We start from the raw sequence: 27,315 nt of genomic DNA on the forward strand, positions 1-27,315 counted from the left end.
GCAAATATACAAGTCATTCTTTTGTTATATAGAATCAATACTGTATCTTATTTGCAATAATTTTGCGTACATATAAAGACTATTTTGTAGAATCAAAGACTACTAGCATCTTTTTAATGGTAAACTGTTTCAAATACCACTTGCCTATTATCACCAGAATAATATCATCAAACAGAGTGGTTCAGTTTTTAACAAATCCAGTTAGATGTTAGCTGTTGTTTTATACCTTCTGATACCATCCCAGGAAGGGGAAAACTCTATTAATTTGCACTAAGGTCCTTTTGTGCATATAGTGCTTAAATGTTAAATAACTTCTTACTATTGATACTTTGCAACCAAAGTTAAAAGTAATAAATACAGAAAGCAAATTAAATCTAGAAATATTTGAAATGACAGCCTCAGATTTTCCTCAGCTGAGCTAGAGCTCAGAGTTAAATACAAAGGGGTTATTATGAATCTGCTTACTAATAATTGTGATTATCACAAATGAAAAGAATAATTGTTATATTTACTTTGCACATGGGTCCTCACAAAGCAGCATGTTATCTCAGGACTCATGTGCAAAGCAAATATAACAGGGTAGTTATTCTAATAAGACTTACTAAACATCCACTCCAGCAACTTTTTTATCAAATGTGTGAAACCAAACACTTATCTATGAAGAAAATATAATGAGAAGAAAAAGTAGGGCTGCTTGGCATAAGATAATATTAAATGCAAGACACTCACATGATGTTCTCTTCAAGATCAGAAACTTGTTGGTTATCATTGGGTACGTTTCAACAGGAGGTCTGTTTTTTATTTTTGTCTTGAGAGATGTTTCTCTTTACAGTTGACATCAAGCTTTCACATCAAACCTTCACATGTATAAACAAGATCAAAAGTTTTGAAAAACTTTAAATTCCTCAGTCAGCATCTCTTTTTATGAGCTCAGTCATAATGTTACTTTACACAGTGCGGTATGGCTGTTTTCCCTGATTACTTTTAGTTATTTTTCATAACCGTGTGAAAGAATTAATGGTGTTACACCCTGAGAAATAGAACAGCATCAGAAAATGGGGTAAAAGAACGATCTGGATCAAAAGTTCTGGATGTAAAGGTATAGCTTTCATGGATTGATAAGGAATAGACAAAATTATTGGGATTGTCATACTCAGTTGCTTTTTGGTTCTCAAACTGCTGTATTTTTGAAGTTAAAGAACACTGGATCTTCATGTGTAAACCTGCATCTTGGAAAATCTATGCAAAATCAAAGCTAGAGAGAGGCAGGGGGATCAGCAGTAGGGGTGCTCCTGGGAGCCAAAGGAAGTGGGCTGTAAGGGATCGACGAGAAAGATACTGTGTGTTAAATTCTCCCTGCAACATCACACATAGATACTTTGCAGAATCCCTTGTTTCATTTTAGTTTACTTTTTTTTAATAGATAACCACAGGATCAGAACATGAAAAATCAGTAAACCCTTACAAATTATACAATGTTTTCTGGATACCATATTGTCTCTTCTGTCATGGAAGGGCCAAATTTTTTTCTGGTATGAGCCACTATGGTTCCATCAACCTTATGGAGTAACTGGTAGCATCAGCAACAGTGGGATTCCAAGGATTTACATAAATTACAGCTAGATTTCAGACTGAATTAACCAGTTTTGCTTTATTTTATTTTGCTTTGATCTGTAGAGAGACTGTTTTAAGTACCATTGCATATTTCTTCCCCATGACTGTCGCATTTGTCTGACCTTAAAAAAGTTAGTTGACACCCAAATAGGATTTTCTTTGTGCAAAAGGCATTGTGATAGGCATTTAGGTGTTGCCTGTTTCTGTTTGACTAACTTGCTGTAAAGTTCACCTAACTTCTCTGAGTTGAGCTGAAAGCCTTGTATCGGGAGCTGTAGCTATCAGTGGAAGTAAATGAGGTGCCACTAGTTACAACACTTTTTTCTTGCACCTTAAGCAGCAGTAGTCAGGAAGCCTGGGACAGGATGAAAAAAAAAACAAAAATCAAAATAATTGGATGTAAGAAATCTGAAGGTACAGCAGAGACGTCATTTTTTTTTACAGGTAACTGTAGAATTTGAATAATTTAACCTTTAAAATGTTGTTTATTCTGTTGTGATCAAGAGGAAAAAATGTCACTCCTTTCTTTTGCTGATGCCATTTACAGGGTATGATTACAGATGCATGGTGTAGGTGCTTGTGTACAAGGAGCCTTCATCTCGATGAGGAGCCTTGCTGTGCGAAACAAATCAACCAGAACAATTAAAAAATTAAAAAAAGAAAATCATACTTGGATTTACCTAGCATCACTCTGGGCATTTATAAGATAAAGAGTGTGGTTTGTGAAACTAGATAGGAAAAGTCTGGCATAAACTAAGAAGAGCTTTTGTGTTTATTGCCAAAATCATGACTATTTCTTTGCTTTGTTAAATAGGTATTTGTGGTCAGCCCATCTCTTGTACTCTGGAATTGGTTGCTGCCTGGGCACTACGTGGGACAGTGGCTCCCTGTGGGCTGGGGCTGGCAGCTGGAGGTGTCCCCATGGGGGTGGCAGAGCAGGGTCCCACTGCCCCAGCCAGAAGGAGGGCAGGCCAGGGGGCAGCGGGGCCAGCCCCAGTCCTGGGCATCAGGCACCTCCCTGGGGACTGGCTGAGGCTGGGCTGGGAGTCAGGACAGGGGCTGGACCAGCAGGAGGAGAGCTGATGATGCAAGTGGTGATGATGAGTGGTAATACTTGCTCTTCACAACGTGTTGTGCTCCACTTGTGCACCCTTTTGTGCGTGTGCAGTGGGAAATGCCATTGAAATTGCAATTGTAGGTGACTAAATCACAAGCCACGTTTGGGTGACTGGTTCCAGGGGCTGTAACATGGCCTGATTTACATTTTGCAACCTCCTGAAGCTGGAAAGTTGCTATTCTCTTGCCTTTGCATGAGGAGATGCAGTTCAGACTATTGTTGTCTGTCACACTGCGTATTAGCAGTGCTATGTGCTGCCTGGTACTAGTCATTGTGGAGCTGGGGAGTTCTTTACTACAAAGACCTTTATTCATAGAGTCATAGCCATATGTGCTTTGCCAGCACTATTTCACCACTGGTGGGAAGATGGTGGTGTGCTGTCTTTGATATTCCTATTCTAGGAAAGCCAACAGAAATGTGTTCATGGAAAAGTGAAAATAAATCAAAGAACAGATCTCTTACCCGGAACTTTGTGGTAGAACTTTGTGTGCTTTCAAACATGACTGATACGATTTGAAAAATGGCTGCATAATGTGTTATCTTCGTGCCTTCCAGAAAAAATGTTGTATTTTCTGGAATGTATTGCTTCACCGGGTCTAGAATATATTCTGTTATGTGCTATGCCTCTGCAGATAGTCCACTGAAAATACTTTGCTTGCCTTATGAAGCATGGCCTGTAGCATGCCTTAGGGCATGGCACTTGTGGGGCTCAAGTGATAGCTGACTTACCGTATGTGCACTGTATAGTTGCTTATACTTACTTCAACATAAAACAGCAAATTTACACATTAGACAAGCACAAAATGGTCCATGTGGAACTACTTTCACTTGAGGCAAAGTGTCCTTGTAGAGGTCTGAAGTGTGAAGTGAATTTTATCATTTTAAATTGTACAAATAAGCAGAAAAGAAAGTTAATTTGTATTCTTTTTCCAGTTTCAGAGCAGTCGGAGGGAAGGTTTTCCCTTTTTCTATTCTTTTTCTATTCTTTTTCTTTTCTTTCTTTTCTTTTCTTTTCTTTTCTTTTCTTTTCTTTTCTTTTCTTTTCTTTTCTTTTCTTTGCTTTGCTTTGCTTTGCTTTGCTTTGCTTTGCTTTGCTTTGCTTTGCTTTGCTTTGCTTTTCTTTTTTCTTTTTTCTTTTTTCTTTTTGAAGGGTAGGAGGGCTAAGACAAATTATCTTTTTCGTAAGGGTGTAAGCCAGTTTCCGAAGGAATACAAAATAAAATAAAGAATGCGGGAGAGTGAGCCTCTCAAAGCTGACTTGACATGTGTGATGAGTAAATTTATTTTGTGTTTTATTATGTGAAGTTCTTTGTTTAGATGGGTGGTAAGCAAAAAAGAAATAATTGTGTTGTGTTCATGGCCTGGGGTGAAAAAAAAACTATTGGAAAAAGTGCTGTGCATTTCTTTTTCCCTGGGAAAGCCCTAGCCGTTGGACATACCAGTTGCATGTTTGAGTATATTCCAAGATTAATCTTACAGGTTGTGTCACTTGCATCCTATTTGAAACACTGACATACACAGAGGGGTATTTATCCCTTTACCTTACAAGTTTTTGGGCAGGCTTGCTGTTCCTGAGAGGTTTTTGTTGTTGTTTGGGTTTTTTTTTTTCCACAGCTTACAATTTAGTACTTTTCATTCAAAATTATATTTTTGGCTGAGGAGCTTTCTGAAAGATTCTCACCAAAATGTAGTAAACAAATTCAATTGCTTGGATTTAGTGATTCAGGTGGAAGTCTCACCAGTATGCAGCGGCAGATCTGAGAAGACTCTGATTCCTGAACAGCAATAGTAATTCAGAGACCAAAATGTGGTGCTTTGAGCTTGCAACACACTATGACTTGCAGAGGAGTAAAACTGAAGTCTCTCCATGGAAGGCATTGGGACTACATCTGAGAACGAAGCCACTACGTCCCAGTCACCATACTACAATAATACACTGCAAGTAAAACGCCTGCTGAAACAGCTGAGGATTCCTTTTTTCGCTGTGACTATGAAAGCTTTGGCAGTTGCCTTTTCAAACCTAGAATGTCTGAGTTTCATGGAGAGCTCAGAACCGCTTAACGAGGGGTGGTCTCTACAGCTGCCTGGGCCTGAATAGACAGGGCAATCTGGAAATCAGCCTCTCTAGCATGTAGTTCACTATGTGTTAAGCCCCCGTTTTAATTTACAGTCCATAATATAGTTTCTTTGGCAGGGATTCATAAATCTCCATTTCATCCGTACGACTGCTGCATGATAATGGAGGTTTCTCTGGTGCTGCCTCTATCTCCACGAAGACTGCCTCTTAGGACACGCAGAATTCAGCAGTAGGAATATCACCCGATGCCAGTCCTTGCAGACGCCTAGCGTTATTGAAAATGTGCTGGTACCTCACATTGCTATGCAGGTCCATGGTCATTAAAATTTTATCATATAAACCCTGCCGTCTGCACTGAAGAGGAATTGAGAGCCTTGGCAGAGGATGATTACGTATTTTATCAGAATCTTCTGAAAGGGAAAAACCAGCAGGTTCAGAGCAGGAAAGAACCAGAATAACATTCCCTTTAATTTAAATATAATATAATGTCAACCCCCCTGAAATTGACATTTACCTACTGTAGTTCATTTTAACGTTTTCCCCAGACTGGCTCAGTGTCCCATGGTTGCACAACAGTTCAAACCAGTTGCACATGATATAATTTTCATATGTTTCTCCTGCAAGGCAGATATTCATCAAAGCATGCCACACACAGCTAAAGCAAAAGGCAGCAAGCTATAGATTATAACATTGATTTATCAGGGGTCAGACTTCAGATTAGTAGGTTTAGAGGCTAGGCCATTTGTGTTTCCTAGCACCGATGCAGACAGAAACTGGCAGGCAGATAATTAAGCAGAGTATTCTGCAGGTGAAACAATTAAGAAGTTTCAATTTAAAAAAAAACAAAAAACAAAAAAACCCACTTAGTGGCCAAATTCTTTTGGTTTCTTGTTAGCAAAGGATCAGATGAAAGGAGTTTGTCCTGCTTGTGGTTTTACTGGGATTAGTTTTTATTCTTAATATTTCGCTTGTGTATGTACTGTTTCCTTTTCAGTTACAATTAAAAAGAAATTAGGGAAAGAACATTAAAAAACTAATTACTATTTAAATATATAGGAAATATTTAGGAAATGCTAATTCTGGATTAACTAGAAAATATATGAAAAAGGTGAATTTGAGCGAAGTTTTCCAAAGTGCTAAACCCTTCTTTTTTTCCCCCTACTATCTGAATACATAACTTGAGGTAACTGGTACACAGAAATTACACCTAGCTCTCGCTGAAGACAATGCATGTCTTTCTGAGTTTCTCAGCACCTCTTATGTTAGGGTCGAGTTCCCACAGAAAGAGTATCCAAATTATAATACTTTGAATCCACAGCCTGTTGCCAAACTTCAGATTCACTGGTTTGCCCCTAAAGGGCAAAGGTCCATAAGCAAATGTTTCTGGCCCATAACCTGTATTTAGGTAAATAAAATATACTTGTTCCTTAAGTGAATAAAGATAAAGACAAAGCCAGATCTACTGCAGGTAAAAAGTATTTCCATTCTCATATTTCATGCACACACGAACTATTTCAGTGTTAGGTGGACTTCAATGATTAATGAATTCAGGAAGGGCAAACCCCAATTTTCCTGTGGGTAGAGACGACAACGACTGGCATCTAACTGTTCTTGCTTTAAAAGCTAAAAAGGGGACTTTTTTCTGTAAAGCATTAGGACTAGTGCCAAACACTTCAAAGGTACTTAAAAGAAGCACAAGTGTTTTCATTATTTAATGAAACTAAGGAGCAAAAAAATTGTATTTTCTTATTGAGAAGTAATGTTTTTCCCTAGAATTAACAACAGTGGGTATTGCATGAATGTTTCTTCTGGATTTCTTCTTACTTTTTAATGTAACATTGGCTTTAGGTCAGATGGCTAACTAGCAAGTTCTTATAAGTGTACATATTTTTACAATGGTTTTATTTCACTTAAAAGTTTAAAGTGCTTTTTTCCCAGCTCTTGACTTTTTTTTTTTTTTTTTTTTTAAATAGATGAGTGCACCTTTGATTATTTCTATATCAGGCTAGCTTTGTCTAAATAGAAGTACTTTGTTATGTTCGCTTGCCCCAAGATTTTTAAGAACTTAAGCAATGATTTTTGTCAGGGACGGTCTGGCATTACAGTAAGAACATGTTGGGAAACTACAGAGAAGCAAAGAAAGATACATTGATGTTCAAAAAACTACCTGTCCTCTCAAAACAACTTTATATTCTGAGCTACAGGGTCCTTTTTCCTTTCCTAATTTTTTATAAGTGAGTGATTCTGCATGTGCGAGAGTTACACTTTGATGATTCTCTTGAAGCTCTCGAAAGAGGATGAGAATGGCAAAGGGACTGCGGAGCCACCAGCTGCAAAAGGAGGAACCGCTTCTTCCAGTGTGAAAATCTCCATATCTTCATCTTTATCCACCTTTGCCTTTGACAATACAGGCCCTCTGAGAAAGGAGGGTGGCAGGTAGACCACGGGATTTGAAACGCTTTGGAGGAGCCAGTAGGCTTCCACGAGGGCCTGCTTCTGGTATCATTCTTGCAGACCACTGAGCTTATTCCTGTGGGCTCAAATGCATTAGAAATAAATGAACAAGGGATTCTGCACAAGACATTTCTGTTTACTTTTTGTCTTTTACTGTACTTTGGATGATCTAGCTTTTTATAGGGATAGTAGTCATCTAGGTAAGTATTATGAATCACCTACTGAAAAATAACAGGTTGCTCTTATCTGTTAAAAAATTGTCCGCTATCCTTTCTGAATATGAAGAAACTACAATAAATTCTACCATATGCCTACTTTCCATAAAAATCAGCTAGATAATGATACTTCTGATCTCTGATTAGTATTTGTTGACAGGGTTGCTATCACGTGTTTTAAATCTAAAATTCAAAAATATTTTGGCACCCTCAAGGTTACTCTCCAAATATTTAGAACATTATTATTCTTGCTTGTGCTTGTAGGAATGTTTCGTACACTCATAGCTGAAGTCTACTTCCTTACCAAAAAACATATATGCCCTATTTTTTGAATGCATATAACCTTTTGAAACTTGTAACTTGATGAAATCTATTTGGACTTGTTTTCATGGATCTAGCAAAAGAGAGCTCTGTGATCTCAGTACTCTTTCTTTGGTTAATATCAGGTTGTAGCTCAAAGTCTTCATAAAGCTCTCCAAAGAAAGTACTAGAATAATTCTCATTTTGAGTATTAGCTAAATGACTTGGTTCTAATTTGTTTCATTTTCAAAACCAATAAAAAACTATTCCACTGAAATATTTGGTAAAATCAAGCCAACACAAAACATCAATTAGTAAAAACCCTGAGCCAGTCTGATTCAGATGACAGGAATAATTTTGGTTTCATATAGTAAAAGTTGCGCTAAGGAGTAAGTAAATGAGAACACGGCTTTCCCTACGTTCTAGGAAACTTGGCAGCCTTCACCAGGGGCATTTCTACCAGCTATAATCATCATATTATTATTATTTCTTGCATTCCCTTAGCTGTGGGAAACATGATGAGTAAGAGCAGTCTCATAATGTATATTGATCACCCAAGTATTAATCTACTCAAACAATATTTACCACTTGCTTAGCACTTTTCATTTCTTTAAACATGAAAGCACTTTTAAAAGGCTGAGTGGGTCTGTATTTTTCCGTTTTAGTTATGGAGAAAACGAAATAGAGCACAACTAAGTGACTTGCCTGAGTCACGACCTCAGAAGGGCAAGTGAAGTGACTTGGGCCCTCATGCTCCCAGGGCTGGAAGGGGAGACAAACTTGGCCAATTTCTCCAACCATGGATGTACCTGCTATTTCTGTAAAAGCACATTTTTGTGTAAATGCCTCTCTAGATATTTATTCAATAAAATTAACAGCTTCTTCCATGCTTGTTCTAATCTCACAGCTTTTTCGTCTCTACCCATCTCCGTGCCATTTCTAGGCTTGAAAAACGCATGCACACAAATCAACCATTGAGGATTTCTAGGGCTGAATACGAGGTTTTCTTGTTCATCTTCTTGATCATGGCGTACAGTCAATCTTAGGAAAAGGTGCTTGTAGGGAAGTCTAGTTCAGCACTTCAGCTTTACCAGATGTAGTACTTCATTTTTATCTCTTTCCGCCAGTACTCCAGCAGGAGTTTTCCAGGGGGCTGGGACGATGTTTTGTGAGAGATAAGATAATATAGCGCGCACACACTGATTCCTGAAAAGTGTGCTTTCTAGCATACCACGTTGATAGCACAGCAAGTAAACAACAATAACTACCTCTCTGGCATACACATCCACAGCTATCGCTAAGGGACACTGCCATCCAAAACCTTTTCTTCCATGCAGTGCTGCACAGCTGGGCATGGGCACTGTGATTTATGGTCCACTGACTGCAGTTCCAGCTAGCCTCCTTTGAACCAAATTTTGCTTTTAAAACGACCAGTCTCTGCTTTGTTCTTTGTTTGGGGGGAAAAAAAAAATAACCGAGTTTTCCACCAGATTTGTAAAGTTCCAAATCCTTTTGTTTCAGTGACAAATACTTCTTCCATTGAGCCATTTTGCATGTCAGGGTGGAACCATCCCCAGGCTGATTTAAAGGCAAAAGACAGAAATGGGCCACTCCAGGCTTCCTGTAAACAGTTTAGATGAGAACAATGTGCTAACAGTTCCATGCAGTTTTCAGAGGCGCTGAATTTGCTGGATTGCTGAGTCACTGACAAGCTGTCCTGTGAATGAGACAATAATTTCTTTCAATTAGAAACTCATACAGGCAGGAATATCCTTCAGATATCATGGGGGTAAAATGGAAATTCAGCTCCATTTCGGTGACGGATTCCTCCGCTGCCGTAGAGCAAGCAGCGGATGATGGAACTGTGCATCTACTTACAGACATCAAACTTCTTTCCTTCTTTTCTTTTTCTTTCTTCCTTTCAGTATTTCCTAACTATCTTTTCTAAATTCATTTTACTGTTGGCTGACTGTCACTGGTTACCATAGCAACAACCTCTGGTAGCAGCAAGTCTGGGATGCCCAATGTGAGCATCTTCACATTTGAGCCTTGCCAAGGCTAGCTATTAATCCAGGGTTATATATTGGCTCAACACTGTAAGATTGCTGTATTCCCCCCCCCATTAGTTGGCTGCCAGTCTGCTTTTCCTGAGTTGGTTACTTTTCTTTCCTCACATATCTACTGGGCAATCTGGTGTTAATTTTCATTCTTTGATCTTTTCACGCTGGTTATTTTAGAGGACTGGTTAGCTTAACTATCTTTTAACAAAATAACATACAACACGATTGCATTAAAGAACCTCTTTTTCAGTATGGGTCTTAATGAAAAAGAAGGATTTGAGGTAATCTTGTTCTTTGGGCAAATATTCACAGTTTATTAGAACAAATTTCACTTGCAAGCTGTTTAAATGCTTTGCGTGGTGTAATAATGGTTATTTTTTACTAGGGTAAGGGGGAGAGAAATACATTTCATGGTAATGTGTTTGGAGACAGGCAACTAGTATGGAACAGATGTGAATGATGCAGCACTTAATGGCAGCAGTGGAAGGGTATAACAGTCTTTAAAATTTTTTAAACCCCCATACCCTCACCATAAAACAACCTCTAATAGCAGTTGAAACCTTGCTGTAAAGCAGAAGTAGCAAAGTGGTTAAGAGTAGTTGGCTGGGAAATGAGAGCTGAAAGAGAAAACTGCAGTGCAGTGATTGGTTTGATTTGCTGAATAAATTGCTATGTTCAGATTCAATTTGTATCAATAGGCAAAGCACTGTACACCTGCAGAGCCTGTCACACTTGGTATCCAAAACTCTGACACAGCTAGTCTTAAACAATCTTTTTACTATTGTCAATAATTAAAGCAAAAAAAACCCTCACCCCCCACCCCCCACCCCCAAACTCACACCAGAAAAACAACCACTAAACTTACAGTATTTGCGTTTTTATTCCATATACATGAAAAAAGACAGTAATATTTCTTTGGGGTATTTCCTTAAAGAAACACAATACTTTTTATAAATATATGGGATATTGTAGTATTCTCAATGGATTATTTAAAAAGTAGCTGAGGGGTACTGTTCATTCAATAGGAGGATTTCTCTTTATTAAACATGACTGAAAGCTAGAAGCATAATATGCTGTCTCCTTAATACAGTGGAAATTGCACTTTGATAATTTGCAGCTGTGATGTAAAATGGGTAAATGTGAAGGCTTTTACATTTGCACCCAGGCAATTGATGTTTATCCCCATCTGCAATCCCTGTAGCTTTTCAGGATTGAGAATAGCTGGTTCATAGGGAGTGCTTTTCTTGGGTTTTGTCTTGGGTTTTTTGTTTTGATTTGGGTTTTTTTTTTTGTCTCAAACTTCTTTGGTAATATTTTGCAATAAGCAATTCATTCAAAATATGAGCTTTCCATTTTTGGCTTTTTTTTTCCTGTTTTTTTTGTTTGGAAAATTCCCTGCAGGTTTGTTTGGAAGTTTGAGTTCAAACTGCTGTGATGGGAGTTTTCAGGAGATATAGGACTGAAGTCTTATAGATGATTGATGTAGAATAATATTTTTGGAGAAAGGGGAAGGATGAATCTTGAGAGGAGGTATAATGGCTCCAAGGTGTAGAAGCTTATTTGGACCAACCCTCATAGATTTTAGGGGAATTCCTCAGGTAATTAGAAAGTTGCAGACCTGACTAAGAGGCCTATCAGCTTAATATTTTCTATTAGGGAATTCTGTTAATTTCTAGGAGAATAAAGAGTGTAAATTAATTATTTGTTTGAGAGAGTAAGTAGGGTGAGTAGATGCTGAGTACAATTTGTCCTGATTCTTTGAGCTGCTACGCTCATATCTGATTTTAGTCAGAATCCTACAGATTCTGTTTCTTATGGTAAACATGCATCTGTTTACGTAGTCCAGCACTAAATACAAACTTTGAAATGTTGCTTATTAATTACAGTTGACATTAGTGAGCTTGAGGTCAGGCTACTTTTTGAAAAAATTGTCTACATGGCAAATTTCAAAAAGCATTTTTGGCAGATGCAACCCAAAAGACCTATGGACAGTTCTATAAACTTGTTTTCAGCCTTCCTTAATATTAGTTTAAACTCTAATGTTTAATGAAAGTGTTTGATATTTAAATATTAAACATTGCCATTTTCCTTTGGACATTTAAAACCAATATTAAAACAGAGTGAACATGAGCATCTCAGCATCTTGTTTAATTATTGTTAATAGTCCAGGCAAATTCCAAGACTTAAATATCAGCAATTATTACACATATAATGGAAATGCAATTCTATTTATTCTTGGTGACAGATATTTTCATCATGTGAACTTAAAATATTTTGAGCTGCTGTAGCCTTCTTCAGTAGATAATTCCTTTACACTGAAGGGAAGTTTAGTGTCAGGATGAAAATGATGCTCAGTTTTTGATGACTGACAGAAAAGTCTCCTTCCTAATATAGATAGGAGTGACAGTCTGTGGTCAGAAGTATATTATCAATTTGGAATGTATATGACGGAGTATTCTGGGCTAAATTTTTAAAGACATGTAGTTTTGCCCTGCATCTGAGACCTTGACATTATAGGTTAATAGTCTCAAAAATATTATGAAAAATTAGTCTTAGAAATATGTACTTCCACGTAAAACAGTATATTTTAAAGGCTATGTGTAACTACTTGGATTTACTAGATCTTCTGCATTTGTGGGTGAAAAAAAAAAACAAATAAAAAATCAAGCAAAAAAAAGAAAAAACGGGGAAAAAAAAGCTTGGTTTTCAGTGGTGAATGAAATTCAGAAGGCAGTCCAAAAAAAAATTAAAAAATAAAGGGAGGAAGGGGAAAGACCTTTGACAGTGGCTCTGACCAGTCTATTAAACTGGGTTAGATTAACTTCTTTAACCTTGATCTCTGACTTTGTTCACAGACCTAGTTAAATTGGTGGGTAGGCTGGCTCACCATACTTCCTTCAGGCTACACAGAAGGAACAATTAAACACTCTTTTATGTAGTCGCTGCTGGAAACAGTAGAAGCTGTGCCACAAAGTGTTTGGCTGCATGGCAGAACTTGTACCTACCCACCTGAAGAAATAAAAGGTATTTCTGAAACAGAAGTTCAGAGGCCAGTGGATTTATTGGCTGCAGCTGTGAAGGTGAGTGGCTAAAAGCAAGAGTAGTAGTCATGGCCATTTGGCTGTGAAGATGCCAAAAAAAACAAAACCAAAAAAAAAGCTCTTACTGTGTTCTAGGGATTTTTTTTTTTTTTTTTTTTGCTGATAATGTTTATTTCTGAGCATGAAAGCTGTATTTTGTTTCCAGCTTTTAGACAAAGTCAGGTGTCCTGACATTTTACTGTAAGTAAACAGCATTGTGTGAAGGAAATTTTTGATGACTCCTTTGTTTCTACTAACAGAAACAGCAAGCAAGTTCTCCACTAATGGCAAAACATTCAAGATAAAATATACATGACAGCATTAATTGTTGCAGTATATTAAAAACTAGATGGATTGTTGTACTTGTGTCATGCTTCAAAAACATGATCTTTTCTTACATTGTTTTTAATACATCATTTTGTTAGAAGTGCCATAGGTATGCAGCACTTGCGGTATACAGAGAGGTTTGCCTGAGTTTCTGTCAAATCTTTGTTCATTTACAGAAATCTTTAAGGCACTTCAGCCAAAAGAGATTTGGTCTTGTGGTGCCATTGTGTGCTGTCAGTTTTTATTGTTTTACTATAACTATGTTCTTAGTAGATAGGCTGTCCCCCATCTTCCTCTGCTTTTGGGGAGCTTTGCTCCTTTCAACCATGTTGTTAATGAAGGTGAGGAGTCTCTTCCTACACATCTTTATTGACTCAAGCTTTTGAGGGGAGGAACAGAGTCCTGAGTTTTGATTTCTTGTTGTTTTTAGAACAAGCAGACAAGAATCATTGACTTACTGAACAAAAGAGATCAGACTTAGATGATAATGCAAATGATGATTCAGAGGAGGTTTTAAATGAAATGCCAATAAATATGATCACAGGTCATACCTACTCAGCTATTTCTTGATCAGTTGGCACAGCTCTGTATGTGTTTGCTACCCAAAGCCATTAAGCAATGTGTTTGTGATGAAGATGGTTAGACCGTAAAAGCCAAATGCCTGAAACAGAATTACTATGCTAGTCATGCAAATATTCCTCAGCGTACAGACAGCTTCCTGAGGCTGTGGTTTCTTGATAGGTAGGCAAAGACTTACAAGTCAAGAAGAAATTGAGAGGATATTCAAGGATCTTTCTGTTTTTTCTTGATTGTGAGGGAAAGGATAAATAATGAATAACAGCAAAACCAGTCTAGCAGTAAGAGGCAAACGGCTTTTTCTGCCATGTGACGAACATTTGCTTCATTCACGCATCATAAGTCTGCAGCTTGTTGTCAGTGTTTTTCTTGGTCTTCCAGTACAGAGCCCTGGAGCATACCCACACTACTTGTTCTTGGAAGTATATTGAAATAATGACTGTGATTCAGGCGGAGGTGAATGGAAAAGGGAGGGACTTCTAATTTGTAGTGTCTAGATAAGTACTGTTCATGAGCTTGCATTTACTTGCTCTTTGCAAAGATGGGTTTTTTTTCCCAACGTGTTACCCTTCATGTGCTGCTTTTTACTTTAAACCAGATAAAGGTAAAAGCCATTTACATCACAGGCAGTTTATGAGGAACAACTCTTGAGGCCTGATTTGCCACTGGCTTTCTTTAGCACAGAGTAATACCAAAACACTAACAGATCAAAATGGTAGTATTTACATCACCAAAGTGTAAAAAAAAAAAAAAACAAAAAACCAAAACAGTAATTTATTAAGAGTTTGCTCATTAACCCTCCTGAATGATAAGAGATGCATCAGTTCTTGCAGAGACTGGGACATGTGGTGCTGGGGGGAGTTTACTTAAGGAATAACGTTTCAACACACCTGGCAGGTGAGTTGGTGAGCTTTCTGAGGTGGATGACTTACACCTCTGAGAGGGATGTATTTACTTGCTCCCATTTTTTTTTTGATTTGGGAATGGTTGCAGCTGTTAACCTTCCTCTAAATTCTGCCCCTCTAGATAGCTAGTATTGCTGCCATGCAAAAGTCCAGTTGCACTTTCTTTGTCATAGGCATTTTGGCAGGGAGTCACCTGGTAATTCTCATTGACTTCCCCAAGAACTCATTTGCAACACACAGTCATTTTAGATACTTGACAATGATTTGATTGGTTATTATTTTGTTTCAATCAGATCACATATTGCATGTCACAGCAAATTGAAAAGATTTCATAAACACCTGTTCCAAATTGTGGTTTTATGAGTTAAATTTAGATCTAAAATATTTTTAACCATGATTTTTTGTTATCTGTGGTTGTTTTTCTTGTTGTTGTTTCTTAATGGGACTCTTTTTTTTTTCTTTTTTAATTTGCTTTGTTAGGATTTTTCTCAATTCCTGTTGAATACATAGGATTTAAATATAAATTGAGAAACAGAGATGAACTACTTATTTATGAATGTTAGGGATCTCAGGTGATGCCAACCTGATTTTTTTATGTTACATAATTTTTAGTTTTTATTTTATTTTACTCTATATCTTTAATTGCCAGGTAACATTGTTTGCAACGGTAAGTGAAGAAGACAGTGGGTCCCACTAGTGGCCATTACCTGCAACTTGTGCCCAGTTTGTGTTCTAATCCATTACTAGAAAGTGATGGCTTTGGTTCATTTGTATAAGAATGTCATTGTATTTCAAAATTTGTAGTCCAGTAAGATATGCTACTAGAGATAATGTAGGGATTTACAAGATCTTATGCTTTAAGAATAAAGGGAGACACTTTCTAAGTTTCTTTTCAAGCAACTCTTTGCAGAGTGAAAGCAAACTACACACACATCAAGAAAGCAGAATATGATAGACATCAAGAAAAACCTGGAACATTTCTCTTTTTTTCCCATCAGATCATTTGAAAATGTCAAATAAAGGCTATGTTCTTCTCTTCATTTTAACTAGAAAATTCTCAGCAATATCTAGGTAGCAGGAAGAAAATATTCATGGATTGTTATGTTATAGTCACAGTTTCTCTCATTTCCCAAAATGCACAGCTGCTGTGTCATTTTAAGATTTAGAAGTCACTTCATTTACGTTTTAACGATCAATGGCAGCTGTTGATCTGAGTCATTAATGAGATTTTGACTGCATCTGCATTTAAACCTTGTATATTCTGCAAGAGACAGAGTATGCTTGGAAAATGAGATTTCTGTCATGGTAATAATAAAGAGTTTTACATGCTCAAGCTGAGAGGATTCTCATGAATCCTCTGCTGCACCCTGTGGAAGGTTACACAGTAGAAACTTTCTGTTAAATGAGAAGGGGCAGAGGGAGAACTCTTGCTGCGATTTCAAATAGAGCCCTTTGGTCTGCGAGCACATAGAAAATGGCCCTGAGGTGAAGGTACCTGCCACTGCTATGTTGAGAGTAAGGTAGTAGGAAAGTCTCCTCAAAGTGAAATGTGATTTTGTAGCTCACTCATTTATTAAGATGCTATCTATTACTTCCTTTGAGGGCAGCAGAGTACCTTGAGAATGACAGATTGAGTTCATACAGTGTCACTTGGGGGATGTTTAATATAATGTCATAGATATTTGGGTATAGTTAAACTGCTCTTAAAAATTGCAAATAATGACCTTCCCAAACAATGCCCAAACTGTAATTCTGTTCCATAAAATCCCTCCTTATAATTGAGTGTTCTTGTATTATATTTTTATAGGGTTGTATCAGTGGGTTTTTGGATCAGTAATAACTTACTTACAGGTTAGTAGAGAAAAATATAAATATTTTTCAAGCTACAGAGTGAATTCTAACCAGGTTTTTCTTCTTGCACACTACCTTCTCTGATGTATGTATTTCATTAGCCTTTCTATCCTTTCACTCAGAAACTTGTTCTGTCTACTGCAGGTCCTTGGGAAATTGATCCAGTTAATTTCTCCTTGCCAATAGGCTAAATTAAATTCCCAATATAACAAAAAGATAGAATTTTCCAAATTAGAAGTTGGTGAGTATGTGCAGAAAAACCAGAGTGAACCATGATAAAGTTTTCTTGTGGAAGTGCTATATAATGTTGTATTTAGTCCTATTGAACAAGTAGTTATAGGTGCCTCAGTGGGTCCTTAGTAAAGCCATTTCTTTTTCAGGCAATTGCTAATTATAGTCTAAACGGGCCAATTGCTGTTGCCAAGCCTAAAGTACTGCCCATTAGGTCACGTGAGTAGTAGCTTGAAGAGCCATAGGCGGATGCTGACATGTAATTGTTTGCAGAATGTTGGGACCAACTGACTATTTCAAATATCTCACTTTTGTGAAGACTAAATCTGTAAATTACCCAAGACATTAAGTAGAGAAGTAGCATACAGCAAAGTAACAAATCAACTAAATACTAGCTTTCTTTCAGACAATATACACTTGCTACTGATTTCTGGTAAGGCAAGGAGTCACAATCGTAACCACTGCTTTAGAAAAAGTTTTCTAAAAAATCCAAAGTCGCGAATAATGGTTTCTTTATAGGTTATTCATTATTTGGAGTTATCTGTGTTGGAATTTGGCTGGTATGGACAGTTTAGGAACAGATACTACTTTTGATTTGGCCAGAGAAATTAAGGACAATGAGAGATAATGTTAAGGTCGTCAAGAACAATAACATTTTTTGTTATCTCTTTCAAAAATTATCCACTGCTGGATAAGATTATTTCTTCATCCCATTTGTCCTATACAAATTGGCCAAATGCCAGCTCTTAGTTCTTTAGAGCATCATCGTCTCGTTTACAGTGGAGACCTTATCCTTTGGCTTTTGACATACTATGTTGCAGTTGCAGTCTGTGTTGGCATTAAATCTCACCACTGGGACACTGCAGAACTTAATAACTAGTGAGAATTAAATAATTTCATACAAATAACTACAATTGTAGCAGACTCATTCCCTTGGAGAATGTATGATTATGTGATTGGAGTCTCAGTTCTTTATGAGCTTGGGTAGAGGACAGAATATCCATCATCCAGATGTTGGAAAAGCTCAAATGTAACATGTTTAGGACTTTGCTCATCTGTACCCCTTCATCCCACGTCAGGAGTTTATAGAATCGTTTAGGTTGGAAAGAACCTTTAAGATCATCGAGTCTAACACTGCCAAGTCCACCACTAAACCATGTCCCTAAGCACCACATCCACATGTCTTTTAAATACCTCCAGAGGTGGTGACTCAAACACTTCCCTGGGCAGCCTATTCCAATGCTTGATAAACCTTTCAGTGAAGAATTTTTTTCCTTATATCCAATCTAAACCTCCCCTGGCACAACTTGAGGCCATTTCTTCCTGTCCTATCACTTGTTGCTTGGTAGATGAGACCGACACTCACCTGGCTACAACCTTCTTTAAGGTAGTTGTAGAGAGCAATAAGATTTCATCTGAGCCTCCTTTTCTCCAGGGTAAACAAACTCAGTTCCCTCAGCCGCCTCTCATAAGACTTATTCTCTAGACCCTTCACCAGCTTCATTGCTCTTCTTTGGACATGCTCCAGCACCTCAATATCTGTCCTGTAGTGAGGGGCCTCACCAGTGCTGAGTACAGGGGGACAATCACTGCCCTAGTCCTGCTGACCACACTATTTCTGATACAAGCCAGGATCCTGTTGGCCACCTGGGCACACTGCTGGCTCATATTCAGCTGGCTGTCGACCAGTACCCCCAGGTCCTTTTCTGCCAGGCAGCTTTCCAGCCACTCTTCCTCAAGCCTGTAGCATTCCATGGGGTTGTTGTGGCCCGAGTGCAGGACCCAGCACTGAGCCTTGTTGAACCTCATACAGTTGGCCTGGGCCCATCGATCCAGCCTGTCCAGATCCCTCTGTAGAGCCTTCCTGCCCTCTATCAGATCAACACTCCCACCCAACTTGGTGTCATCTGCAAACTTACTGAGGGTGCACTCGACGCCCTCATCCAGATCATTGATGAAGATCTTAAACAGAACTGGCCCCAGTACTGAGCCCTGGGGAACACCACTTGTGACTAGCCGGTGACTGGATTTAACTCCATTCACCACAACTCTTTGGGCCCAGCCATCCAGCCAGGTTTTTACCCAGTGATGTGTACTCCCACCCAAGCCATGAGCAGCCAGTTTCTCCAGGAGAATGCTGGAGAGTCAAAAGCTTTACTAAAGTCCAGGTAGACAACATCCACAGCCTTTCCCTCATCCACTAAGCAGGTCACCTTGTCATAGAAGGAGATCAGGTTAGTCAAGCAGGACCTGCCTTTCATAAACCCATGCTGACTGGGCCCGATCACCTGGTTGTCCTGTACGTGCTGTGTGATGATGCTCAAGATGATCTGCTCCATAACCTTCCCCAGCACCAAGGTGAGACTGACAGGCCTGTTGTTCCCAGATCCTCCTTCCGTCCCATCTTGTGGATGGGGGTCACATTAGCTAAGTTCCAGTCAACTGACACCTCCCCAGTTAGCCAGGAGATTACTTTGTTTTTTCATAATTCCTCTTACTAGCAATGATAATATCAGGGAAAACAAACAAATAAACAAACATCCTATGTAGTATTTGTCCACTGCATAGCATAAGATGACCACTCTGTAATGTTCCTTATAAACTCAGAACTTAGAAAACTGACCTTCTTGGTTAAATAACTACTGGCTACGAGCAAAATCATGATTTCAGGCCTCATCCTACAAACACCTTAAACATGTAAGTAGTGAATATCATGGGATTAATTATATGGATAATGGTTGCACATCTGGGTTCTTGGAAACTTTGGACTTGTGAGTAGTGGCTGATTTTGAGACATGAGTAGTTCTGTGGAGGCTATTACGAGTCTGATATTACCTATTGGAAAATTTTAATGTTCATTTCATATCAGACAGTAGATACGGACAAAGGAAATAGTAACAGATCATATTCTACCCAGTAACACCCATAGTTAAGTTTGTGCTGGGACAGTAGAAGCAGAGAATTTGTTATTATTTTGCTATGGCTGGGACTCTATGGTTTATTTTAGGATTAAAAAAAAAAAAGAATATATGCATAAACCATATATTTATGTTATGTGTAAGTTATATTTATTAGTATACTTAAGTATTAGTTATGTTTAGACTTCTATTAAGTATGGTTAAGCTTTTCCAATTGCTTAACCACTTTCATGGAAATGTGGCTTATGTCCTGATGAAAATTACAAAATAAAAAAGCTGTCCTTGTCTTCCAATCACACCATTCCTGATTGAAATGTCTGAGAAAAAGGAGCTTTTCAGCCTTAGGAAAACCAATTCAGAACCATTAAGCATAGCTCAATCTCCTGTACTGAGGGGGAAAAAAAAAAAAATCACTTGCATTGAGGATAAAGTGTAGTGTATGCCAAATCCCAAATAATGTGTAGAGAAAGCTATGAGCAAATGAAAGAGTTCTGCATAGAATTGAATATGATTGTGTATATTATATAGATAAAATTGTAACGGACTTGAGAGCATAAAACTCAGTAGGCCTTTGTTTCAGTACACTCAAGAGCATCCCTAAGTTTCACCTTTGGTACCGAAGCCTAAGTTGTAATTGGGTTAGTGACGTTTCCATGTTTGGAAGGTTCGTTCACTTTTTACTAGTGCTGACTGGGGTCTTGTGATATTCTGCACATTCACTTTTTTGTCATTTAAAATAGGCATGAATTCTCTTTTCTGTTTTGAAAAGACATTTGCCATAATAGAAGCAGATGTGATACACTTCTTACTGGTACTTTTTCCAGAACTTGTTTTCAAGTATAAAGTGACACCAAACAAAACAGTGTGCCCTTTCTTTGGCTGAGATGCTAAAATCTATCCCATCCATATTTCATTCCATGCACACTTCTACCTAATCTAATTGGATCTGAACTTCTAACATGAGAAGATTGTTTTAATGGTAAGAGAAGCGTATTTATTTGTCCATACCAGGCACAATGTATAACAAAATAACACATATCCAATATGAAGTATAGGAAAAAAAAGCACAATATGTTGTTTAGGTTTAATATGCAAAACAAGAAGATAGCATACATTTGTGTAACATGAATGAGGCAACGTTATTGTGGGAAACCTGATTTTGCATAACTGTAATGAAATATTTTGTCTTTTATTTTAATATTTGGCTGACATTTATGCTTCTTTGCTAAGAAATGGAAAGTTGGAATAGTTTTCAGTAATTGTGTAGATTTTTCATATGAAAATAGTATTTGACTTCAGGCCATGCTTTTTAACTGGTGACAAAATTTAGAACAGAGGACTTGTCTTGAAAAGATAGGCTGGCGGACTTGAAAAGGTAGCATGGACATCTAGGTGAAAACTTTTTGTTGCAAAATAGCGATCATTTAGCTAAATTTGCTCTTCCTCACAACATGTTCTGCTACTTCTTTCACAATATGAAATATAGAGAAAAGCTAACTTAAAACTAAGTAGTTGCTAGTAAAAATAAAATGGCCAAAATATGGCTGGAAATACAGTATAATATTTATGCAATATTAGGGTATATTTTTTGCATTTCTGTAGTACATAATAAGAAAAAATACAATACACTCTTTTCCCAGTAGATGGCTTTCAAATTAAAGATATGTCATTGTTTCATGATTGTGGAATTGTTATCAATGAGAATTAAGTCTTAATAAAAATTTAAAAGGTAAAGAATAATACACATACCAATTATCTTGAGCTCATGTTTGTAAATACTCATAGGCTGGAAACACCTCTCATAGTCCTGTGAGACCAGCAGGATTCATGCTTTTTATTATCCCATGTAATATAGGATCCATTTCTTCTAGGCTTTTAAAATTAAATTCCTTGTGTTGCTAACCAGCTCCTCCTCTTTTGCTATTGAATGTTGTACTACAATAGCATATTTATGCCAGAGTGTGTTCAGTACACGTCCTGTGGACTGGATTCAGCCTAAAACCAGTCTTGCAGACAAACTGTGAACCCTCAGACATATCTAAACCATATGGTGAGTGCAACGTGGATGTCTCAAAAGACAGCACTGATACAAATACCTAATCCACATGGTGATTTGTAGTGTTGTACAGAATATACCAGCTCAAGATGGGAAAGGTAAAACATAAACTTTTTATGCTACTTTAATATTTTTTCCTGGAAAAAAGGAGAAAATAGTTGTAGGACCATGTCTGATTAGTCAGGCATACATCTGAAAGTTGAGAAAAATAAACAATACCAAAGCAGAGGCAATTCATAGAATCCTAGAACAGCCCAGGTTGGAAGGGACCTGAAAAGATCATCTGGTCCAACCTTTTGTGGGAAGGGGAGCCTAGATGACATTATCTAGCACCCTGTCCAATTGCATCTTGAAAACCTCCAGTGATGGAAGTTATTGGGGAAGGAGAGGAGGCAAAGCACACCACATCTTTCTTTGTAGTAGCTAGTCACATCTTAGCTCAATTGGGGCTGCCTATCTTCTCTCAGGTATTATCCCTGGGTCAGGTATCTTCACAGTCTCTCTGCAGTGTCCATTTTGCGAGCACTATCCGAATTCAGCTTCTCTTCAAGGCGGTTACATCCCTCCAACATTTTGTTCACCCAGCTAGCCATACAAACACAGCTGCTCTGTGTGCCCCCACCCCCCAATATCTTCGCTTACTTTCTAGTTATCCTCAAACCCCTGCAGAACTTACCAGGTTTTGTGCTGGGTCGGTGTCAGATGAAAGCAATAGTAGCAGTTAATTGAATCTCTATAAAGGTACCAGTATGGTTTATCTCGCTGCTATCTAGTTTAATAGCTTCTGTTGAATGAGGCCTCTGACAAGTCAGTTGAATCTGAATCTTTGAAAATTGTAGGTGGTTTTAATGCTATATAATTAAATTGGGTTTCAGTATAATACCAATAATAATAAATAGACTACTACCATTTTCCTCCAAAATCTCTAACAGATGCTTACAATACTTAAAGGTTTTCTCATCCCCCCCTAACCCACCCCAGCTTTGAGAGTGTGATGAAATTAATAACAGTGGAAGGAAGAATTATTTCAGAACATTGTTCAAAATCAACAATCCTGTTTCTACCAAGTATCTTTCATGCTCTCTTTTTGATTCAGTTTTCAGTTAACAGATCTGATTTGAGGAAAAGCTTTTTTATGCTTGTGCCTATCATTATTTACTTGCACTGAAAGTCTTCATATAGGAAAGAGCTAGGTAAAGAAAAGCTAATGAATTAGAAAAGAAATAGTTTAAGAACAAAAGGGGGGAGAAGAATACCTTGTCTCTCTGAGCAGCAAGACAGGCAGAAAGAAGTAAAAAATGTGGTAAGGAATCTGTGGAGGATAGGAAGCATAAGCAGCAAAGTGTCTCTTGTTTGGAGACATTGCGTATGTCTTCCAGCTGCAGGATGTGAAGCAAGACGTCAATAGCAGAGCTGGAGGTTAAGGTAGGACTTGAAAACAATTGAGACGCATGGAATCAATTGCATAGCTGCCACAGTAAAAATGTATTTAGTTCTGCGTCTCAAAATTTCACAGTTGCTCCAAACACATGCACAGTGGTATATAGCTTACAGCAATGGTTATACTAATTGACAATGAGTGACAAATCCAGTCAGCTGACTGGAATGGAGTGGAATACAATAGCACATGGGACAATTATTCTGCAAAAGGGAAGACCAAGTCCTAATACTAGGATTTCATAGGAGATACTAAGATACTAGGGTAGTACTAAGATAAATAGTAAATGGATAAGAATAGTAATTCATTATCACACAGTTTCCCTCCAAGAGTGCCTAGATGTCTCAAGAGAAAATGCAAACAAAACAAACAAAGCAAAGAACAAAATAATCAAATAGCCAGAGATGGGAAAATCCACTTCCAGGGAACTTTTCTCCAAATTTTTTAAAAATGTTATCTTTTAAATCATGAAACATGGCACATAACCTCTCTTTCAAAACTTTTTAATGCAGCTAGTCTGCGTAAGATTCCCAAGAATATCAAGACTTGTAAGTGCCAAGTCCTTCTTTGAATCTTGGAAAGGTCTTGACATCAGTGACATCCTGTGGCATTGAGTTCCATAATCTAATTATGTGCTGCATTAAAAAGTATGTCCTTTTATCAGATTTGGAGCTGCTGCTTTTCACTTTCACTTAGTGTCCTTTTGTTCTTGAATTATGAGATGCAGGATTACAGAAGCTCCTGATCTATTTTCTCTTTGCCACTTACCATTTTTATACTTTCATCATATCCCTCCTTATTCATCTTTTTTTTCTAAGGTTAACAATTCCAATTTTTTTCAGTCTTTTCATATGAAGGCTTCTCTATATGCCTAATTATCGCAATCACTCTTCTCTGAATACCTTCTAATTCAGTAATGTCTTTTTTTGTGATGGGGTGACCAGTACTTCACACTATTCCAGAGGAGGGAAAATTATTGATTTATATAATGACATTATATTTTATCTCTTATTTCCCAACTCCATTTCTTATGCATCTTAACATTTTACTTGCTTTTTTGCCTGCAGCTGCACATTGAGCAGGGCTCTTCATTGAGCTGTCTGCAGTGAGGCCCAAGTTTTTTTCCTAAGCTGGTGCTTTTAATTGATGTCTCTGGTAAAGTGAATGATTTGTTACAGCTTGAGGTTTTGGGTTGGGTTTGTTATTTGTTTTGGTTTTTTGTCATCCCCCCCCAATATGCATTACTTTGCATTTAAAGAAATGATTTTCACTTCTTTTAAGATGGTCCATCCATCTAGCTTGGTCAGTTACCTCTGAAGTTTCCTGTCTTCTTCAAACTTGGTTAATAGAATTTTTTCGTTATCTGCAAATTTTTCCACATTGCTGTTCACTCATTTTTTTCACATGAATTAATATATGTTGAACACCTGGTCCTTGTTTCGTGCCTTGAAGCACCCTGCTGTTAACTTTCTACTATAATGAAATTTGACAATATATATGCATTTTTTTATCTTTGAGAAAAGTTTTGCTTCGTTTTGCATCTTATCCCAAAATGACTTAGTCTCTCAGATGGAGACTGAGTTAATCTCTTGAGAGGAACATTGTTCCTGCCACATTTATTCAGTTACTCTAACAAGGTTAAGGGCTGGATACCTCCACAATTAAAGCTAAACTTATGAGAGACAACTATGCTCTTTGTGACCACAAGTATGGAAATTAAGGACAGAGGATGCAGAAGTACTTAATTCATTCAGTATGTTTGGCAGACACATTCAAAATTGAAACGGGAGCAAGCTTTTAACGTAGCAGTTCTTAACACTGTTTTGGTGATAATCCTAAAATATAATCAGTCTAAATAGGAAGGAGTATAAGAGTCAACTTCTTACACCCAAGACTTTGTGTGAAAATAAGGGGAAAAAAAAAAAAAGAAAACCAGTGGTAAGGTCTAGGCAGCTGTTAATTTTTGAGACTTTCTTTCAAAATCTGATATGAACCAAGATTTGGAATCCACAAAGTTCTTGTGGAAAAGGGGAAAGGCAAACTTATTTTGAGGCTTTATATGTCCTGACATCCCCTAGGCCTGCTTATTTCCTGGTATCTCTCTCTCTTTCTCTCAAGTGTTCCCCATCCTCTCCCTGAGAGAGTGTATGTCTGCTTCATCAACCCTGACTGCCTACAGTATGCAACAGACTCCACCACCTTTCTTCACAAAGAAGATTGCTCTCACAGAGGAAGGCTTCTCAGACTGCTTGGGACACCTTGCACAGATGCATGCCACCACTGCCTTGAATTCAGAATGGACACTAAAAGAGATCCTGAACATATTGGTGGAAATGTGATCAGTCACCTGCAACTCAGACCCTACCTGTTTGGTAAAGGAACTCTTAAGGACAACTAGAACTTCTCACGATATTGCCAAAGTTTTATCTGAAGGAAATAATAGAGTATTTTCCATACCATAGCCCACCCAACCCTAAACCATTTTGGGTGGAATGGAGGTTGACAACAGGTATCAAGTCTTTTCTGAACGAGCCTATTAAAATGCTAGTTACCTCTCTATAACTAGAACTGGAGCCTAATAAGATTTGAGGGCAGAACATGGAATACAATCTATGGCTATCTGTGGATCAATTATACATACATATATATATATGCACACATATATATCTGTGTGTGCATATGAGTATACATACTACATATATACTTTTTCTTTGAGCAAGCTATTTTGATATCGTCAAATATAGGATGCTGAATTATAAGGAAGCAACAGTAAAGGCCACCATGACCTTTTTTTTGTACACAGCAACACAGAAATTATCAGTATAATATAGCACAATCAAAAATATAAATAGAGTTTCTTACTTGAAAGATGAATAGGAAGAAAACTTGGTGCTCTTCACTTAATTTTGGAAGGTTTTGAAATACCACAGTGACAGGGATAGAACATAAATTGTACAGTCACACCTATTAATGAACATAATGTTATATTAATATAAGCTTTTGCATCAAATATAAGAACAGAAACTGTACTTTGTGCCATTTAGTTAATGTAGAAGGGAAAAAAATGCATACCAAAAATTTGAGCTCACTGCAGTGAACAATTCAAAGCTGAATGCTTTTCACAATATATTTGCAAAATAAGCAGCAACCTAATAAAAAGTTATGTAAGTCTTTACAGTTTGCCAGCCAAACCTAAGAAAATAACTTAGTATTAAGTGATTGAAGGCTGAGCTTTGCAGAAACAATGCATATAGAAACCAGTGAGAATACTGTGCCTGCTTCTGGCTTCATACCGAAAATATCCATGCTTTGCATTTGCTGTGGGTTAATATATCTCTTGACATGTGTGTGTATTCAAATAGTATTAAGAGATAAATATATGCCTTTTTAATGGTGCATTGCCATTTGGGAGAATATCACAGAATACTTTTCAACATCTCTAGGAGGCTGTGACTCATTAAACGAATCCTGTAGCCCACTACTTTTCATGTAAACCCACCGTGATAAAATGTATCAATAAATAAGCATTAAAATGCTGTCTGAAATAAATCTATATCCTGATAATATTCCAGTGCAGAATCGTCACATTTTTTCACAGGATTTTTTTTCTTTCTTTTCTTTTTCTTTAGAACCTATATCAAATTAATGTGAGCATAGAAAAGATTTGGCAGTGCTTTTCAGGCAGGCTTCTTGGTTCTCTCATTTCCTTAAAAGGCTGTGCATCCACCTGTGTTCCCCAGACTTTAGTAGGACATTGGAACCCATGGGAGAGGGTGCATTCTTCAAATGAGATGTTTTAATGTCTTCCTCTCTCCATCCTGTTAGTCCCTGGTAATGACTTCTTGGGGAATGGTGTCAGTGGCTGCAATTTTAATGCAAAAGATGATAGTAAGTGTAGCAACACAGTGGGAATGAGCTGTGAAGGATTATATTGGCTAACATACCTGTTTGTTTGGAAGGTCCTGTTTCATATCCTGAAATCTGTGAAAAGCAGCTCATCAGCTTCAGGTCATGGGAGTTTCCATAACTATTGGGAACAGACTTGGGTCGTGTTTTTAGTACCTCTGCATTTCAAATTCATATAAACCCTAAAATC

At 37.6% G+C, this 27,315-nt stretch overlaps 1 protein-coding gene across 2 annotated transcripts in view; it reads left to right on the plus strand.

Moving 5' to 3' along the window:
• PCDH9 (protocadherin 9) overlaps window positions 1-27,315 on the plus strand; it is a 698,197-nt gene that overhangs the window by 156,582 nt on the left and 514,300 nt on the right. The window contains exon 3 of one of the 2 annotated variants that reach the window (XM_075741726.1): window positions 25,338-26,732. The exons of the other annotated variant lie outside the window; for it this stretch is intronic. Within the exon in view, the coding sequence (XP_075597841.1) occupies window positions 25,338-25,358 (21 nt within the window). The 3' untranslated portion in view covers window positions 25,359-26,732. Of the gene's footprint in view, window positions 1-25,337; window positions 26,733-27,315 lie in introns of those variants that run through there. 2 annotated transcript variants of the gene reach the window in all.

Source organism: Balearica regulorum, chromosome 1, assembly GCF_011004875.1.
Source record: "Balearica regulorum gibbericeps isolate bBalReg1 chromosome 1, bBalReg1.pri, whole genome shotgun sequence".
NCBI classification, from domain to species: Eukaryota; Metazoa; Chordata; class Aves; order Gruiformes; family Gruidae; genus Balearica; species Balearica regulorum.